Source organism: Dermochelys coriacea, chromosome 12, assembly GCF_009764565.3.
Source record: "Dermochelys coriacea isolate rDerCor1 chromosome 12, rDerCor1.pri.v4, whole genome shotgun sequence".
NCBI classification, from domain to species: Eukaryota; Metazoa; Chordata; order Testudines; family Dermochelyidae; genus Dermochelys; species Dermochelys coriacea.
In genome coordinates this window covers 26067615-26087019 of record NC_050079.1, presented here as the reverse complement: position 1 = coordinate 26087019, position 19405 = coordinate 26067615, and the positions used below count along the sequence as shown (strand labels likewise).

At 40.8% G+C, this 19405-nt stretch overlaps 1 protein-coding gene across 1 annotated transcript in view; it reads right to left on the bottom strand.

The window, feature by feature from the left end:
- Positions 1–225: 225 nt before the first annotated feature.
- TERB1 (telomere repeat binding bouquet formation protein 1) overlaps positions 226–19405 on the bottom strand; it is a 44786-nt gene continuing 25606 nt past the window's right edge. Inside the window, exons 13-19 of the mRNA XM_043495311.1 lie at positions 17226–17590; positions 11532–11593; positions 7461–7550; positions 4087–4203; positions 3517–3629; positions 1636–1851; positions 226–895 (exon numbers count right to left, since the gene is read on the bottom strand). Of these exons, the coding sequence (XP_043351246.1) occupies positions 869–895; positions 1636–1851; positions 3517–3629; positions 4087–4203; positions 7461–7550; positions 11532–11593; positions 17226–17590 (990 nt within the window). The 3' untranslated portion in view covers positions 226–868. The remainder of the gene's footprint in view (positions 896–1635; positions 1852–3516; positions 3630–4086; positions 4204–7460; positions 7551–11531; positions 11594–17225; positions 17591–19405) is intronic.

Sequence of the window (19405 nt, the reverse complement as noted above, 5' to 3'; positions counted from 1 at the left end):
GTATTCGCAAAAAGAAAAGGAGTACTTGTGGCACCTTAGAGACTAACAAATTTATTAGAGCATAAGCTTTCGTGAGCTACAGCTCATTTCATCGGATGCATCCGATGAAGTGAGCTGTAGCTCACGAAAGCTTATGCTCTAATAAATTTGTTAGTCTCTAAGGTGCCACAAGTACTCCTTTTCTTTTTACACAATAGGGTAGTTTGTGATAAAAATCATACTTAAGCATTTTAAATAAACGTGTGCATTACAGAGTACTAAACCCAAGTGCAATAACATCTATAAGTGTGGTATAAAATAGAGAAAAAGGTAGAAATGGTTATATGTTAAAGATAATGATGTGCTCTTGTTCCATCTCAGGGACAGTGGAATGGAAAAGAGCAAGAAAATAAAAATAGAGCCAACAAAAATATTTTAAAATGTATCAGTATGTGGCATCAATTTAGCAATGTTAAACTTTTGTACAAAAATGAAAGAGGATAAAATGATCTGTAATATAGTTTTAGCAAGTGAGATATTTAAAGCAAGTGCAAATATTCCAGTTAAGCACTGGAAGGTCAAGTTAAATATTGCATGCAAATAGTTTTGTTCTGGGTTTTTTTTGGATGTGCCTCTGTAGTAAAGTTAAAGCATTTTCATTTTTGTGGTATACGTTTTATTTAATGAATGTAAATTAACATTCTGAAAATACCTATCAAAATACATTTCACTTAAGTCTACATAAGAGCCTAGCCCTGTAAATCACAATAAAAAAATCTGAATTGAAATATGCAGAGTGCATATTAACAGTACTAACTCATTTACACTATAATTCTGTCCTTTAAACTTCCAAATTCTGTAGCAGAATACAAAATATTTTAGAAAGATGTTACAGATCTTCTTTATTTTCATTCCTCTGTAAAATTTAAAAAAAATAGTAAATATCAAGACAAACTGGTATTTTCATACACTAAATTGTGATACAAGATCTAGTACATATTCTACAACAGGGTTAAGAGGAAGAATACCTGATAGTTGTTCGAAACATGTTACAAATATTAGCTAATCAATTATAATCCTTCATACCCCTGCGTAAGGGGTAAATAAAAATCATCTTCATTTTACAGATAGAGAAAACTGATATACACAGAGAAACTTGCCCCAGGCCAAACAAATCATTGTCAGAGAGAAATTAGAACTCAGGAATTCCTAGCTTCCAGTCCCTAGTCAGTATGTTGGACTATCCTAGGGATCTTGGGTGAGCTTCTCAGTCATTCTGGCCCTTGTATTCTGAGTAGTGGGGCTAGAATGACACTAAGGAGTTCTAAAAGTCCTAGATGTAGTTCTTTCCCTGCACAGGGCTTGGAGAAGATGGACACAGCGAGCAACAGGCTGCTCCAGCTTAGGCAGCCTACTAGGGCTGCCTTAGTTACAAGAGAGAGCAGCCGGAACTGGGGGGCACAAAAGGTGATTTACAGGCGCTTTAGCCCTTTTGCCCCCGGGCAGCAACTTCTGTGACGTGCCTCAAAGGCACAGCACAGAATCTCACACTTTTGTGGTTTCACAGCAAAACTGAAAATGCAATTAGAGGTTACAATTCAAATCAGTTTTTAACTTTAGCATAAAGAGACTATTCGAAAATTAAATTTCCCTTACATGTATCTGTAACTTGCGGTATTTTTTAGCAAGATCAACATTTGTCCGTCCTTTCTGAAATGGGTAGGACCACAAAATTGAATTCCAGTGATGGCCCATTTTCCTTACGCCACTCAAAAGATAGTTTACTTCTTCTGTTGTAAAATCTTTCCGCATTCTTCGTTTACTCTTTTTTAAAGCTCTTGCATGTGTGTCCAATGAAAGACTTTCAGTGCTCTGTAAGTATTTATTTTGACTTATTTAAAAATTATGTAAAACTACATAGCATTGAAGTGGAAAAGATAATATAAGTCTTTAAGAATACCATTTAACATAATTCTTAAATGTTAGTTCTGATATTATAGAGGCCTACAGAATAACAGAAGGAGAGGTTACTTATCCTGTATGATAACTGTACCCATGCACTTTTTAGCACAGATTTGGTAGCTGTATCTGGTCTGCCCTGTGCACCTTGGAGCAGAGATTGGTAGCTGCACCTGGTCTGCACATACACCCTAACTATTCTCGTGCCCTGTACCAAGGATATATAGGGCAGTGTTGGGTGAACCACTCTCCGTGGTAGAGAAGGAACTAAGTCTTCAAGACAAGACTCTGATGCAAAGGAAAAGGAGGGCGGATAATGGAGCATCCACAGGGATATTACTCAAAAAATTCCAGTTACTGTACAGGGTAAGTAATCTCTCCTTCAAGTTATGTCCCTATGGGTTCACTTCAGCTGATTCCTAAGCAGTACTCCCTGAAGGAAGTGGAAGCTTCAGAACCTGGTCTAAGATGGTGTGCAGAACTGCAGTACAAAGATAGCATCTGTCCTGGAGGCATGCACTAAGGCATAGTGTTTTGAGAAGGTGTGAACCAAAGCCTCAGGGCAGCTTTGCATATTTTTGTAATGGGCACAGTCTTCCAACATGAAAATGGAAGTAGGTTGAGATCTGGTGGTATGGGCTATAACCCTAGGAACAGGGTGATTAGCAGCCTCATAACAAGAGAGGATACAACTGGAAAGTCTTTGGGTGGAAACAGGTATCCCTTTAACTCTGGCAGCAAAAGAGACAAACAATTTGGGAGGGGTCCCGTCCAGATAAAAGGCCAACACAGCTCTAATGGCTAAAGCGTGGAGGGCAGCTTCCCCATGGTTAGATGAGAAGGGTCCTGGGAAAACTGATTTCACAGATTGCACAGAAATTGCTAAATTAGCCCTATATCATGATTTTTCCAATAAAGGGAAGATGGAAGTGAGAATCTGCACCTGGTCTCATGTTTGGTGAGGCTCATAGCCCTCCTGAACTGCTGCCTTGACAGCAGAATAGCCAATGCGTGTGTGGTGTCTTCCAGAGACCTTACCTCTTTAGGCTCTGTGATTTACTGCCTATTAATAAAACCAGAGGCAGGGGGCAGAAACTGTGGCAGGGAGACAATTCTGAAGAGTCTAGTCTAAAGTGGCTGTTGCTGCCCTGTCACATCCTCCCTGCTCTGACCACATTGACCTGCCTAGCGTGCCCCCTCACGGGGGGGAGCAGTCAAGCCCTAGCTGCCCCATCCTGACTCAACCACCTGTCAGCCCCAGCCCCCCACTCTGTGATCACGGGACCAAGTACTGGGCAGATGGGGAAACCCAGAGATGGTTAAAGGACAGTGAAGGGCTTAAAAAAAATTAGTACTAAATACATCCCTAGTATAAGTGGGTGTAACTGCACAGACAATCAATGGAGATGCACCTGTTTACACTAGGGTTCAACTTGGTCATTCATCCTGGTGCTGGGTTCCTGTTACAAGTGACTACCCTAATAACAATAAAGACATTTTTAAAAATCACACAGATGTTGATTTTATTTTGGATTTTTATGCAAATATGTGAGGCTATTATCTGGCCTCATAACTTACCTCATCTTCATCAAATGAATATTTATTTTTCTCATTCAAGCCTTGATATTCTGTGTTGTTTGTTTCTTTGACTGTTTGTTTCTTCAAGTGTGTGTCTTGGTCTGTTTGGAGAGCTGTGGAGTTATGAAGAAGGCCATCTGTGTGTTAATTTAATCTAATTGAAATCTAAGATAGGACAGCAGCAGTTCTTCTTACAAAAGTTAAAGTGTGAATGTTAATTTATTTTATAAATTCTAATACTCAAATAATATTAAAGTATCTTTTCTCCAGCATTAAGACTACATCAATGTCACTGATGCATTAAATATCAGTGACATTGGGGTTATATCTTAGGTGCAGTAGAAGTAACTAACCAACAGATGACAGAAGACCATACTCACAAGTCAACATCTTTAGTTATTAGAGTTGGAAGATAATAGTATATATCATTTTAAATTCTCATACCTTGATCTCCAGTGATGAGCATAGATTTGTTAATCACAGCCAATTGCAATGCACTCAACCAGAGACAGAGTAAAATTGATTTTACAACTTCCTGAATTCTGTGATAAATTTTATGGTAATACTCACTTTTTGTGTATGTAGGCATTAAGTTATATTTTTCTCGGAAATTAATATTTTTGTTGAGGTTGTCATCTATATTTGAAATACTATTTTGGGTTTTCTTCATAGGAGTCAAACAAATACCTTTTAAAACACAACAAACAAGGTAATCATTTAGGAACCAAAATTCAAGGGAAGCCCCTCTTCCCAGCTATATTATTAATGTATAATATAGCTGGACTAGGAGAATGTGACAGGCAGGAAACCTTTGCCTTCCAGATGCCATGTCATATCAATTTAAAGGAGTTGATCATTTGAAAATAGTCTGTAATTTGGAAAAAGGTTATGCTGGCAGGCCAATTTCTCTGGAAAAAAATGATAACCAATTTTGGAATCTGGAGAATAAATGAACCAATTAGCTAGTAACTTGGTATCAACAATTTGTTAATTTGGACACTAATATAAACCCAAGATTTTCAAAAGTAAGAGCCTAGAGTTAGGTTCTTAAGTAAGTGGCCTGATTTTCAAAAGCAGTGAGCACTCATTGACTTCAGTGGGTATTGCTGCATCCTCAGTAAATTTGAAAATCAGGGCACTTCTTTAGGAGCCTAAATATGGATTTTGGAGCATAACTTCAGCCTATTTTTAAACTATGGCCAAAACAGTGTCAGTCACTAGCACTGTATGGATATGGGTGGTGCTGTGTACCACAATCACTTCATTTTAATTGAGAATCCCTCATGAATTATCTTAAAAGTAGAAATATGAGAGTTCTCATATTTCATGGGGTAAAGTGACACACTGATCCACAACAATTAGACTGAAATTTATTACAGAGAGATTATGAACTGAGTTTAGAGGCTGAGATATGGGCTGGGAGTTTCAATCCAATTCTTAGTGCAGATTAGGGCTGTCGATTAATCCTAGTTAACTCATGCGATCAAAAAAAAATAATTGTGATTAATTGCAGTTTTAATCACACTGTTGAATAACAAAATGCCTATTGAAATTTCTTAAACATTTTGGATGTTTTTCTACATTTTCATATATATTGATTTCAATTACAACACGGAATACAGGGTGTATATATATATTTTTTTTACAAATATTTGCACTGTAAAATGATAAAGAAAAGAAATAGTATTTTTCAATTCACCTCATACAAGAACTGTAGTGCAATGTCTTTGTTGTGAAAGTGCAACTTACAAATATAGGTTTTTTTGTTACATAACTACACTCAAAAACAAAATGTAAAACTTCAGAGCTTACAACTCCAGTCAGTCCTACTTCTTGTTCAGCTAATCGCGAAGACAAACAAGTATTTTTACATTTATGGGATAAAATGCTGCCTGCTTCTTATTTACAATGTCTCCAGAAAGTGAGAACAGGCATCTGCATGGCATTTTTGTAGCCGGCACTGCAAGATATTTATGTGCCAGATATGCTAAACATTCGTACACCCCTTCGTGCTTCGGACACCATTTCAGATAACATACTTCTATAGTGATGATGCTCGTTACAAAAAATAATGTATTAACTAAATTTGTGACTGAACTCCTTCAGGGAGAATTGTATGTCTCCTGTTCTGTTTTACCTGCATTCTGCCATATGTTTCATGTTATAGCAGTCTCGGATTATGACCCAGCACATCTTGCTCATTTTAAGAACGCTTTCACTGCAGATTTGATAAAACGCAAAGAAGGTACCAATGTGAAATTTCTAAAGATAGCTACAGCACTTGACCCAAGATTTAAGAATCTGAAGTGCCTTCCAAAATCTGAGAGGGACGGGGTGTGGAGCATGCTTTCAGAAGTCTTAGAAGAGCAACACTCCGATGCGAAAACTAGAGAACCCAAACCACCGAAAAAGAAAATCAACCTTCTGCTGATGGCATCTGACTCAGATGATGAAAATGAACATGCGTCGGTCCACACTGCTTTGGATGACAGAACCTGTCATCAGCATGGACGCATGTCCCCTGGAATGGTGGGTGAAGCATGAAGGGTCATATGAATCTTTAGCGCATCTGGCACGTAAATTTCTTGCTATGCCGACCACAACAGTGCTATGAGAATGCCTGTTCTCACTTTCAGGTGACCCTGTAAACAAGGAACAGGCAGCATTATCTCCTGAAAATGTATACAAACTTATTTGTCTGACCAATGGGCTGAACAAGAAATAGGACGGAGTAGCCTTGCAGGCTTTAAAATTTTATATTGTTTTATTTTTGAATGCAGGTTTTCTTTTGTACATAATTCTACATTTGTAAGTTCAACTTTCATGATAAAGAGATTGCACGACAGTATTTTTATTAGGTGAATTGAAAAATACTATTTCTTTTGTTTTTTTACAGTGCAAATATTTGTAATAAAAATAAATATAAAGGGAGCACTGTACACTTTGTATTCTGCATTGTAATTGAAATCAATATAATTTGAAAAGTAGAAAACATCAAAAAATATTTAAATAAATGGTATTCTATTATTGTTTAACAGTGAGATTAATGATTGATTTTGTGGTGTTTGCTGCAAATATCTGATTATTACACTGTCACTGATCCTATGAGTTATGTCACACTGTACAGTAACAAGTGGGTGCTTTCAGAACCACTAGGCACTCTGCAGCCTATTTTCTGTGTTCTTAAAATGCACGCATCATGCACCTGCCCTGACCAGCCAACACACATGTCGGTGAAGCATCCCTGGTGATCTTCCAACAATGGCATAACCATAGAAAAGTAGCCCTTTCTGTTATGTACTCTGTAGCAAAATGGTCTGGTGCCAAAATAGGGAGATGCATGCCCTCTATTGCTCTACTTCCACCACAGTTCCGGAGCCCCATTGCTGCAAATCCATCCACTATCTCCTGCTAATAAAAGCAAAAATACCTACAATGACTATTTCTCTTGTTTTCTGCAACACAGAAATGAGATACGGTCTTATTATTTATTATTGGAGTGGCATAGTTATGCTTAATATTGTAGAGTGCCCAGAGGAGGACATAATTCCCCATACAAAAGATCTCACAATGAAGTCTTGCATGGGTATGTCTACATAGCACCTGGAAGCAAGCCTCCAAGCCAGGATCCACAGACTTGTGTTAGTGGCACTCATACTAACATGCTAAAAATAACTGGGTAGACGTTGCTTTTACATTGTGGCTCAGGCTGGAGCTCAGGCTCTTAAGATGGGAGGGCTTCAGAGCCAGAGCTCCAGCCCGAGCCAGAAGATAAAAATATCTACGTGGCTGTTTTTAGCATATTAACACAAGCCCTGATACAACAAGTCTGGATCTGGGCTGGGACTCTTACGTAGAAATGCCCCTTGTGTATACCTGCAATAGAATTACTCATATAATAAGAAGTTTTTGCATAAGCCTCAGTTGCAGGACCGGGCCCTTACTCTGGAAATTTTCCTGAGGATTTTTTCTGCTCTTGAAGGTTGATGACTCTGTAATCAGTCTTCCTTTCTTAGCTGGGGTCAACAGTATTTCTGGAAAGCACAGGACAAATGTCTTATCGTCATAAATGCTTGCAGTTAAAAACTTTCATTCTAAAAATCCAGTTTCTTTTCTTTTTTTTCAGTAGAAAGCTACATGTATTTGAGGATGTACTTTCCCTCACCCACCATCTTGATCAAGAGTTATAAGCCTCTCACATCCTTTAGGAAGTGATACTGGTATGAGAAAGGGCTTGTTGTGCTGTCATGCACTCATTCAATCTTTCCTAATGATAGAAGGCAGGAGCTTACTAATTCTGGCTAAGAGGACAGCTTCATCCAAGTTCATAATAAGAATATATAGCCAATTACCAAGAGAGATGTACACTGTAGTTTCTACTCCCAGGGACCGGGGTCTAATGATCTCAAGTATACACGAGTATAAATTATGACTAACTCCAATTAAGTTAATGGAGTTAAACCAATGAAAGATTATTAGATCAGAATCAGTCAAAACAAATTGCTAATTACAAATACCTTTTAAACTATACCCTTATCTATTATAAAAAATCCTCATAATTACTCTTAAAAGCCTCAGAACTACTGTTATTACAGATAACCGATTTTCTTAGTCCCCTTTTATATCTCTCTTCAGCTTCCAGAATGACTTTGTGACGATCACACTGATGTGGACAAGTATGCAAGATCTTGCTAAAATTTCTGCTATTCAAAGGCAGTCCTACTGTTATACAGCCTGAAAAAAAAACCAAAAACTATGCTGTAGAAATAGCATATATAAAATGTAGATGTAGCAAATCTATTTGTTAAAAATGTCTTCAAAGTGGTTTTTAGAGCTTATGCCACAGTCTTTCCAAATAGTGACACTTATTTTAAGTTCCCTCTTTCATGTTCTACAACATTCAACTTTGATGAAGCCAGCAAACCCTTGTTCTGAAGCCCCAGCATGCATTTCTATGAGCTACTACTAAACTCAATAGATCTGTTGTTTTGCCCAAAAAGGGTTCAATTTGTTCTTAGATTTCCATGTACATGTCAAGGAAGATTGGCCCTAAAATGTAAATTTTTGAAAATGCTTGTTTAACATTTTGTAGTAGCTCTCCAAAAAACACACACACGTTTTTATTAAGACCATGGAAAATAAATTATATCCACAAAGGGCCAGATTATGTATAGACCATGTGTAGAAGTACAAGGAAGGCACAGGGCAGAACATAAGGAGCCTCTGTTCCCTTTGCACACTCCCATAGGGGCATGGGCGGTGGGTAGGATGACCAGACAGAAAATATGTGAAAAATTGGGACGGGAGTTGGGGGGTAATATGAGCCTATATAAGAAAAAGACCCAAAAATCGGGACTGTCCCTATAAAATTGGGACATCTGGTCACCCTAGTGGTGGGTGAAGCTTCCCGCTTCTGGCCAAGGCCTCACCCCTTCCAGCCAAGGCCCTGCCCCTGCTTGCTGCTCTCAGTCCCCCGTGGCACTGGCTGGGGAGTGAGGAGGCTGAGAGGTCTGTCCTTCCCGCCATGGCCCTGGCCGGGGAAGCGGGGACTGAGAGCTCGGTCGGGGCCATGGGGGGAGGCAGCTGAGAGCTCTTAGCCTCAGCCAGGACCATGGCAGAGCTCTCGGCCCTGGCTGGAGCTCTGAACACAGAGCCCTTCCCCATTCCACTCCTTCCCCCGCGGCCACGCCCCTGTTCTGCCCCCACTCCACCTCTTCCCCCAATGCTCTGCCCCTGTTCACTCCGTCCCCAGTGTCCCCAAGACCAGAAAAACTGTGCCCCCACCCCTGGGGCCCGTGGCAGGGAGAGATTTTTCCAGGGGCAGATCCTTCACTGCCCCCACCCCCCCAGTGGTGTGAGGTTTGGGGAGGCTTAGGCTCCCCCAGCCTCCATTATGTGCTGCCCATGCACAGGGGCCAAATACAAAAAGTCCTTGTGCCCAGAGCCAAAGACATTGCTAATACTAAGCTGTATATAGTGGCCAGAGAGGGATGACAGCATGCTTCTAACACCTGTGTGAGAAGTGAAAGGCACTGCATACTACAACCGCTTTAATAGTGGCATAGCCACTGCACCCTCTGGAGCATTGTAGTGTTCCCATTAAATGGCTGCAACTTAATGGTACAATTTAGCCACAGACATGTGCGTACACAGGATTAGACTACAGGTTGGATATTAGTATAAGTTTAAAACAATAGTGTGAGTCTGTGACAGGGTGTTGGTCCTATGGAAAATACACACACCCCAGTTTGTTGGCTTGGCCCTTTAAGACTGAGGGACTGAGTTCAGAAAGCACATGACAGGTTATGAGACTGCAGGCAGCAAGCAGCAACAACTTAGACAGCCTATGCTTAGTAGTGAGAGATCCAGGGTTAGCAATGGAGCAGGGTGGGGATGTAGTCATCAGGGGACCTATGTAGCAGAGAAAGAATATATTCTTTCCCCTTTCTGCTTACAGAAAGCAGGAAAATATCCAAGTGTTGTGTATTATTTTCAGCCCTTCAGCTTCTGTTTGGGAAAAGGATGTGGTCCTAAACTTGAGCGTGTGGGCTTTATCTAGATTGCTCTGGCTGGTGAATGTGATCAGTGGCAGATGGGGACAATTACACTTTATTACTGGGGAGAAAAATATGTTAAAGGCAATAGATTTATTAGTATTGTAGATGCATCAAATCAGATGTAATATCAAGTAGTTTAATGTATTTCTGATGGGGCATAAAAAGATTTTTATGGTATCATAAGAAAAAGTCTAAGATAAATATCATTTACCTGAGCACCTTAAATCTGTCATTTTAGGAGATGCAGAAGTAGTTGGAATACTTATTTCCTTGTTTGTTGAGTCTGAACAAAATGTAACTGTTTCTAAATTTGAAAAAAGTGTATTTCACTAGGATGGAAAAAGCAAACTGTCTTTCTGGTGGTAACTTCTCCACAGTATACACTTTTCCACAGTATCCAATTACACAGTATCCAATTTTATTTTACATTTCTAGAAGACATATAGATGTTTAATTTACACAACAGCAAAGAATAAAAAAATAATATAGGTCAAATGGGAATTTCAGTTACTCTAGTGTAAATCCAGATGAACTGAAGGAAATTCAGTCCTTATCTTCACTTCACCGTATGTAGAGGGCCTGATTTTTTCATTTGATCATACCAGTTTTACCTGGTGCAAATGTGTAAAATTGATATGATGAAGTTGGATATCAGGTTCATTGTATTTATTTCAAATCTAGAGTCTAATCCTGCAAAGCCTTACACATGTAGTAGTCCTTACTCTTGATTTACAGTGATGTAACAGAACATAATTGGGCCCTTTCTAAGGTACCAATCAGGAAAACACTTATTCAGATGGGAAATTCTTACTCCTCTAAATTGTCAGTAGGTTATTCAAGAATAAAGATTAGATGGATCAGAACCGAAGTATGAAAAATACACTGGGTATAATGAAGCAGAGATCAACACTAATTCCTTACACCCCATCCTGCAAACATTTATACATGTGCTTAATTTAATGCACGAATAGTCCCAGTGAAATCAAAATGGAACAATACTCATGCTTAAATGCCAGTTCACAAGATCATTTTCTTTGTCTATCCATTATTTAGAGCAGAGGTCAAAACAAATTCTTGTAGTATTGATGGCTTTCATTGCTCAATCCAAAAAGATTTTCAGACATAGCAGAAAATATTTATCTAAACTTACCTTGTGTAAAGTTAGAAATTATTTTACAAAAAAATATTAAAGTAAAACATTTTAGAAGATAAAATCTAAACAAAAGAAACAGATTCTAATTTTAATAGATATTTAATATAAAATTCCAAATCTATGCAAACATTTACAACTTTATAACACTATACTTAATGGAATGGGAATGTACATACAGTATGATACACACTTTATGATAAAAATATAACTTTAAAGGTAAGTGCTATGGACCATATTTTATTTCCAGTAACAATCCATAACATACAACATTATCTGAAAAAAAAATGTACTTCAGTTATTTGTACCTGCTACTTGTGCCTGTTTCAGATTTTGAACAGTCAGTGATGGTTGTTTAAACAAGTGTTCACTGGAAAGATCAACACATTAATAAGTTAAAACCAAATCTCACAACAACATTTAAAATAATAGAAATGTAGGGCTTGAAGGGACCTTGAGATGTCATCTAGTCCAGCCCCCATGCACTGAGGCAGGACCAAGTATAGCTAAACCATCCCTGACATGTGTCTGTCTAATCTGCTCTTAAAACCTCCAGTGATTCCACAACCTCCCTTGGAACCTAATTTCAGTGCTTAACTATCCCTAGGTTAGAAGAACTTCTCCTAATATCTAACCTAAATCTCCCTTGCAGGAGATTAAGTTCATTACTTTTCTTCCTATTTTCAGTGTACACAGAGAACAACTGATCACAGTCCTCTTTATAACAATCTTTAACAAATCTGAAGATGGTCATCAGGTCCCCCCTTGGTCTTCTTTTCCTCAAGGCTAAATATGCCCATATTTTTTAACATTTCCTCCAAGTCAGGTTTTCTAAACATTTTATCATTTTCTGTTGCTCTCTGGACTCTCTCCAATTTCTCCACATCTTTCCTAAAGTGTGGCATCCAGAAGTGACGCCAGCTGAGGCCTTAGCAGTGCTGAGTAGAGCGAGACAATTACCTCCTGTGTCTTACATCTGTAACGCCCCTTTTCCTCCCTGGGTTACTCAGGAGCAGGCAACACTCACCTTTGTGCCTGATACTGTTGACATTAAAGAAGATCCTGAGTATCCCAGTGGTGATGGAAAGGTCGGAATCCTTTATTCACCCCTCTGCTGCAGTCCCTTTACTCCTAAAGGAATTTAAAATTGGCGGTGCCTCCACCTGGCTGGCCCCCGTACACACTCAATGGTGTGCCTTAGTAACCTCCAGGAATAAAGCTATTCTAATAATAAATAATCTGTGGCATGGGTGTAACTCAGAAATACCAATTATAAATAATATACATCCAATATACTTAAACTAGAGTTAACACACCTTTATTTAACAACTTAAAAAAATCAGGGAATAACAGTCTACGATTATATGTCACTACTAATTTAAATCCACAGGGGGCAGTTGAATAAAATCAATTAACAAATATAGTATACAGTAATAAATGAAACCTATTTAACTGGCATTTGCAATGCTAGCATTTACCCCTCCCTGGAGCATACACGCCTCTGGATTTGAGAGTTGTAGATGCTTGCGTGGGCGCGCTGGAAGATCTGCAGCTGGAGACAGTACTCTGTTGGTTCTGTGCATCAGTCCAGCCAAGGCAACAAGCCACAAAACCCCTCTGACGATTGGAGCTGGCCCCACCAAATGTCAGCAGCTCTGAGTCCTGGTTCAGTGGGACGATCACTCTGCCTCTCTTCAAACTCAGACTCTCTGCGGTGTCCCTTCCCTTGCAAGTACTTTCCCAAACCAGAGTGGGGGTTACTCACAATTCCTTCACTGCAGGCCCACCTCAATCAGCTCTAGGCACAGCAACAGTCTCTGCCCTGGCTCCAGTGAAGCCACCAACAGCCTCTGAGGCTCCCTGCTCGATCAAAGCCCCACAAGTTCCCAGCAGCAGCAGCTTCTGGCTTCCTAGCAGCAGCTCCTGGTCTGGGCAGAGCTCCACAGCAGCAATCTCACTCCTCTTCCCAAAATGGAGTCCACCGCCTGCTCTCCCTGCACTGCCTGCAAGAGCAAGTCTCTCACCCTTTCCCCAAGCATGATAGGAGTTGTCCTCTCTAAGGCTAGATTGCATCACACAGGATCTTCCCAACTAGAACACTCCATATAAAGTTCAGAGGCCCCTCTAGTAAAGGGTGCCTACATTCTCCCCCAACCAGAAAAATCCTTAATGTCCCCATTAAGGAACCAGAACAAAGAAAAAAAACAGATTAATTTACAATAGAATACCTACATTCCTAATTCCTACTGCTAGCTGGGGTAACATTCAATGGAGGGTAAAGTATAGGCCCACTAGAATAAGCACAATTTAGGCATCTAGCCTGAGGTGAGCACCACCATGAAAAACACTTGAGCTCATCCTTAGAGGATAAATATTCTGGTTTAAACTCTACAGGTGTTTTAAAATCTTTCAGCACAATCACTCCATCATGTACTGTGGGGCTAGACAACTCACTGCTGACTCCAACCACATCATATGTTAACCGCTGACGGGGCCTGACTTCTCGCTGGGACCTCCTTAATGGCTGTGCCATCCCTGCTTCCACCACTACAGGACGTGTTAATAAAGCTCCAAGCTTCGGCATCCACCACAGAATTAACCATTGTAGAAGGAGCAACATTTGTAGCAATCTTGTTCCCTACACTTGAAGACCCAGGGGGATTGTTGCATATATCTATGCCCTCCCTAAGAACTTCTCCCATAGGAAAGACTGGAAGAGCTTCAGGGTTTAAAGGGGGTGTGCTAGTTGCATTTTCAGGTTGATCTGGCTAAGGTGACAGTACAACAGACCCAGGAGACATATCTGAGGGTTCACGATACACAGATATATATTCAGGGTAAATCTCCTCAGAATCAGTCTCTGATGGGGGACCAATTATGTCCATCATGGTAGCAGGGGTGGGCACAGGATTACTATCACCTATGGAGTTGGGGGAGGAACTTTCAGACGTCAGAGCTATCCTTGGGTTAGAGGATCTGGGTAGGCTTGATATCTGATGGGTCATCCATTCTGACGTGTTACCCCAGAGGAAGTAAGTGGTTTCGATGTAAAGTCTTTAATGGGCTGCCATTCTTTTCAGGCTTTCGGTGACTTATAGCCCGAGCATTTGATTCTCTACACGTAGGGCTGCGAATCCCAACGGTTTGCAAGTTTGTGTTTTCCGGGGAGGCCAAGATTTTTTAAAAGAACGTGATCACAGATCACAGTATCCCACCTTCTGGTCATAACGGTCTTTATTGCCCCGGTTCATCTTATCAGTTGATAAGCAGCACACAAGTCTTTTTTTAAAAATTAGCCACATACTAGAGGTAAGACTGGTGGGAAGACCTATCCACTGACAGCCCAAAACAGAGCTCTATTGGTAATTGTGCTTCAGGTCCAAACATTAGGAAATATGGAGAATACCCAGTGGCCTCATTTTGGGTACAGTTGTAAGCATGCACAAGATGGCTAATGTGCTGGCTCCATCTTGATTTCTATTTAGTATTCAAGGTTCCCAACATACTAAGCAGGATCTGATTAAATTGTTCAGGCTGTGGGTCTCCCTGTGGATGATAAGGTGGTGTTCTAGATTTTTTTATACCTAGCATAGTCAGAAGTTCCTGAATTAATTGACTCTCAAAGTCCTGTCCTTGATTTGAGTGCATCCGCTTGGGCAACCCATAATGCACAAAGAACTTCTCCCAATGAGTTTTAGCAATAGTAGGAGCTTTTTGATCTTTAGTGGGAAAGGCCTGTGCATACCTTGTGAAATGATCAGTTACGACTAGCACATTAAAAGTATTTCTGCTATCAGGTTCAATCATGAGAAAATCTATACAGACCAAATCCATAGGGCCTTCACTGTGAAGATGAAACAGTGGAGCAGCTCTCGTGGGTAGAGTCTTCCATTGGATACACTGGGCACAGGTCTTACAATACTGCTCCACATCAGTCTTTATCCAGGGCCAGTAGAATCAGTCACAGACAAGGTCAGCTCCCAGACTGCTGCACTGGGCAGCACAGTATGGGGAGGAGGTGAGCAGCCCTCAATGGTGAAAGAACAGGTTAAGGACTATTTAGAAAAGCTGAACATGCACAAGTCCATGGGGCCGGATCTAATCCATCTGAGGGTGCTGAGGGAGTCGGCTAATGTTATTGCAGAGCCATTGGCCATTATCTTTGAAAACTTGTGACAATCGGGGGAAGGTCCCGGACAATTGGAAAAAGGCAAATATAGTGCCCGTCTTTAAAAAAGGGAAGAAGGAGAATCTGAGGAACTACAGACAGATCAGCCTCACCTTAATCCCTGGAAAAATCATGGAGCAGGTCCTCAAGGAATCCATTTTGAAGCACTTGAAGGAGAGGAAAGTGATCAGGAACAATCAACATGGATTCCCCAAGGGCAAGTCATGCCTGACCAGCCTGACTGCCTTCTATGACAAGATAACTGGCTCTGTGGATATGGGGAAAGCACTGGATGTGATATATCTTGACTTTAGCAAAGCTTTTGATACAGTTTCCCACAGTATTCTTGCTAGCAAGTTAAAGTACGGATTGGGTGAATGGACTATAAGGTGGATAGAAAGCTGGCTATATTGTCGGGCTTTATGGGTAGTGATCAACGGCTTGATGTCTAGTTGGCAGCCAGTATCAAAACGGAGTGCCCCAGGGTCGGTCCTGGGGCTAGTTTTGTTCAACACCTTCATTAATGATCTGGGATGCTGGGATGAATTGCGCCCTCAGGAAGTTCGCGGACGACACTAAGCTGAGGGGAGATGTAGATAAGTTGGAGGGTAGGGATAGGGTTAAGAATGACCTAGAGAAACTGGAGGATTGAGCTAAAAGAAATCTGATGAGGTTCAACAAAGACAAGGGCAGAGTCCTGCACTTAAGATGGAAGAATCCCATGCACTGCTACAAGCTAGGGACCGACTGGCTAAGTGGCAGTTCTGCAGAAAAGGACCTGGGGATTACAGTGGAAGAGAAGGTGGATATGAGTCAACAGTGTGCCCTTGTTGCCAAGGCTAATGGCATATTGGTCTGCATTAGTAGGAGCATTGCCAGCAGATCGAGGGAAATGATTATTCCCCTCTATTCGACACTGATGAGGCCACATCTGGAGTATTGCACCCAGTTTTGGGCACCCATTACATAAAGGATGTGGACAAATTGGAGAGAGTCCAGCCAGCGGAAGGCAACAAAAATGATTAGGTGGCGGGGCACATGATTTATGAGGAGAGGCTGAGGGAACTTGGCTTATTTAGTCTGCAGAAGAGAAGAGTGAGGGGGGATTTGACAGCAGCCTTCAAGAACCTGAAGGGGGGTTTCAAAGAGGATGGAGCTAGGCTGTTCTCAGTGGTGGCAGTTGACAGAACAAGGAGCAATGGTCTCAAGTTGCAGTAGGGGAGGACTAGGTTAGATATTAGGAACTATTTCACTGGGAGGGTGTGAAGCACTAGAATGGGTTACCTAGGGAGGTGGTAGAATCTCCATCCTTAGAGGTTTTTAAGGCCCAGTTTGACAAAGCCCTGGCTGCGATGATTTAGTTGGGGTTGGTCCTGCTTTGAGCATGGGGTTGGACTAGATGACCTCCTGAGATCTCTTCCAACCCTAATCTTCTATGATTCTATGAAAAAAAATGTGAGAGAAAACTGGGGAGAAAATATTATGGATTTTATACTTTAAATATTTAATCTTATATCAGATTTTTAAAATAGTACCTATAAATGCATTTGAAATAGCTGCAACCACTTCATCTAGAGTACAAAGACAAAATGCTTTTATTTTTCTTTATTGCACTGAGATTCTATTTTCTTTGATCTAAGATGGCAAAGATGCTACATCTACACCTAAGAAAAGCTGTGGTGACCAAAAAGTTGTCCATTTTCTCTCACAATAAAGAGCTAGTTAGTAAAAAATAATGAAATAATCAAATAAAATGACATTTGATTTGGAAATTTTCCTTAAATGAACAGCAACTTTACATTGTTACTTTGCATTGAGACATCAAATACTATACCTTGCTTGAGGAACAGACTGTTTCTTCTCACAAGCAGTTTGTTCATTTGTAGTTTGACCTTTTTGTACACTACCTATTTGAAATTTATCAGCTGAAAGCAGAGTAACATTTTGCTCACTCTCTCTGGTAGAAGCATCTACTGGAGTCACAGTCTTTAATATTCCATTTTTGGATGACTGATTATTTGCAGATGTAGTACGAACCAAATCATCAGACTTACAATTTAGCTGTGAACACTGCATTTTTGTATGTGTTCTTTCAGTGCTTGTTTTTTGGTCACTGGCATTCATTTTACGGTATTTTGATGTCATTTGCATAACTGCTTCCCGAGGTATATCAACAAATATTTGTCTTCTTACTGATTCCTATGTTGCAAAAATACCAATTAATGATTGTACAAAGCATTAATAAATCCTATCGTAGAGTGAGAAGAACAAAGACCTGGGCAAGTTGAGGGTAGACCCTGTTAACTACGAAGCTGCAGAAGTGCCTGGCTCTAGTTAGACACTGTTAATAAGAAATCCAGAAAAGCTATGAAAAATAATTTAAAGGAACTGTAACCTAGTGAGAACTTGGATCTGAAAGCAATAAACTGGGTCATATTACAGAGCAGTTCTAGAGGCCTGAGACTCATGTACATTAAGTCACTGAGTACTTGGCTACTGACTACCTAAAGGGACCAGATAGTAATGGCAGACATAGGAAACCATCAAGGAAAGACTGAATTGCATGCTGAACAAGATAGATTCAGTACTATATAACACTGAATAATCTTTACACATTAATGAGCTCTATCTGAATATTTCAGTATCTTTTTCTGTTACACTCAGACCAATATGCCTATAGCTTTTCTTGTATGATTCTAGGTCATTTCACACAACTATTTTCTAGCTTTGTCATTTGGCATAATTTGGGTTTGTTATCTCCATTTCTATCACAGGGTTGATTACAAGGCTTTTTTTAATCCGATTTGTTCCCTTATGTTACAGATAGTATATAGCTTTTTTTAGCTGGATACTGCTTTTGATGGCTATGTACTGTTTCCACAGTTTGAAAGTTGCTGCATATATCCTTTAAACACAAGAAACATTTTAATTAATTTGAAATACATATAGACTATTACTTTTCAATAAACCATGAAAGTTACCTGGGTCTATCAATTCAAACAAGATATAAACAGAGTCCTAGCATAAGAAGGCTTAAGATTTTACATTTTAGAGCTAGGTATTTGGAGTGCACATTTGTGCATGAAGTTATTATGACTGTACATGCATTTCACACACAAATGTGGAAATGGTAGGTTCAAAATTCATATGCACAGTATAGTGGGGCAGTTGCCCCACTTTGGCAGAGGAGGGGCTAAAGCAGGCTGGTGGGAGCCTGTGCAGAACCTGGCCAACCAGAGAAGGGCAGAAAGGCAGCCAATCAGAGCCAAACTGGGCCCTATATAAAGGCTGCAAAGCAGCGGAGACATCAGTCTCTTCCTGACAAGCAAGGGAGAAAGACTTGCTCCCTGCAGACAGAGCATCTAGGCTACGGCAGCGCTGGGCAGGCCCGGGGGAGCTGACAGAGTGCTCTGGTTTGTCACCTGCCAGGCAGCGACCCCTGACAAAAAGAGCCAAGAAGGTGCATGGGCCAAGGGGAAGTGGCCCAAGGTACACAGGGGGAAGAGGGGATTGAAGGAGGGCAGTGGGAGACTGCCGCTAGAGGGTCCCTGGATTGGGACCCAGAGTAGTAGGCAGTCCTGGGTCCTCCCCTCCCCTCCCAGCGCACCTTACCATGGAGGAGCATGGCCAATGGACTGTGCCTTGTACCTGAGGCAAGGGACTAGACTTTGGGGCGGCAGGTGGCCATGAAAGCAGGTGCAGACTGAGAACTGCTGATACCCGCCCCAGAAGAGCAGGGGCACAGCCAGAGGACTGTGTCCAGAAGAGGATGCCACAAGCCAGGGAGCAACGCAGGTCCCAGACAGCGCAGGAAATGGATGGGACATTACCCACAGAGGGCGCTCCGCAGCTAGGTCAGAGCTAATTCTGGGAGCGACCAGCAGGAGGTGCTGCGGTGGTGAGCACAACCGGTTACAGACACTTACATAAATGTGGGTATTCTTTTTCTACCTCACCGTTCAACCTGGATTAACTGCATACTAAGTACTACAGAACCGGATTTTCTACAATACA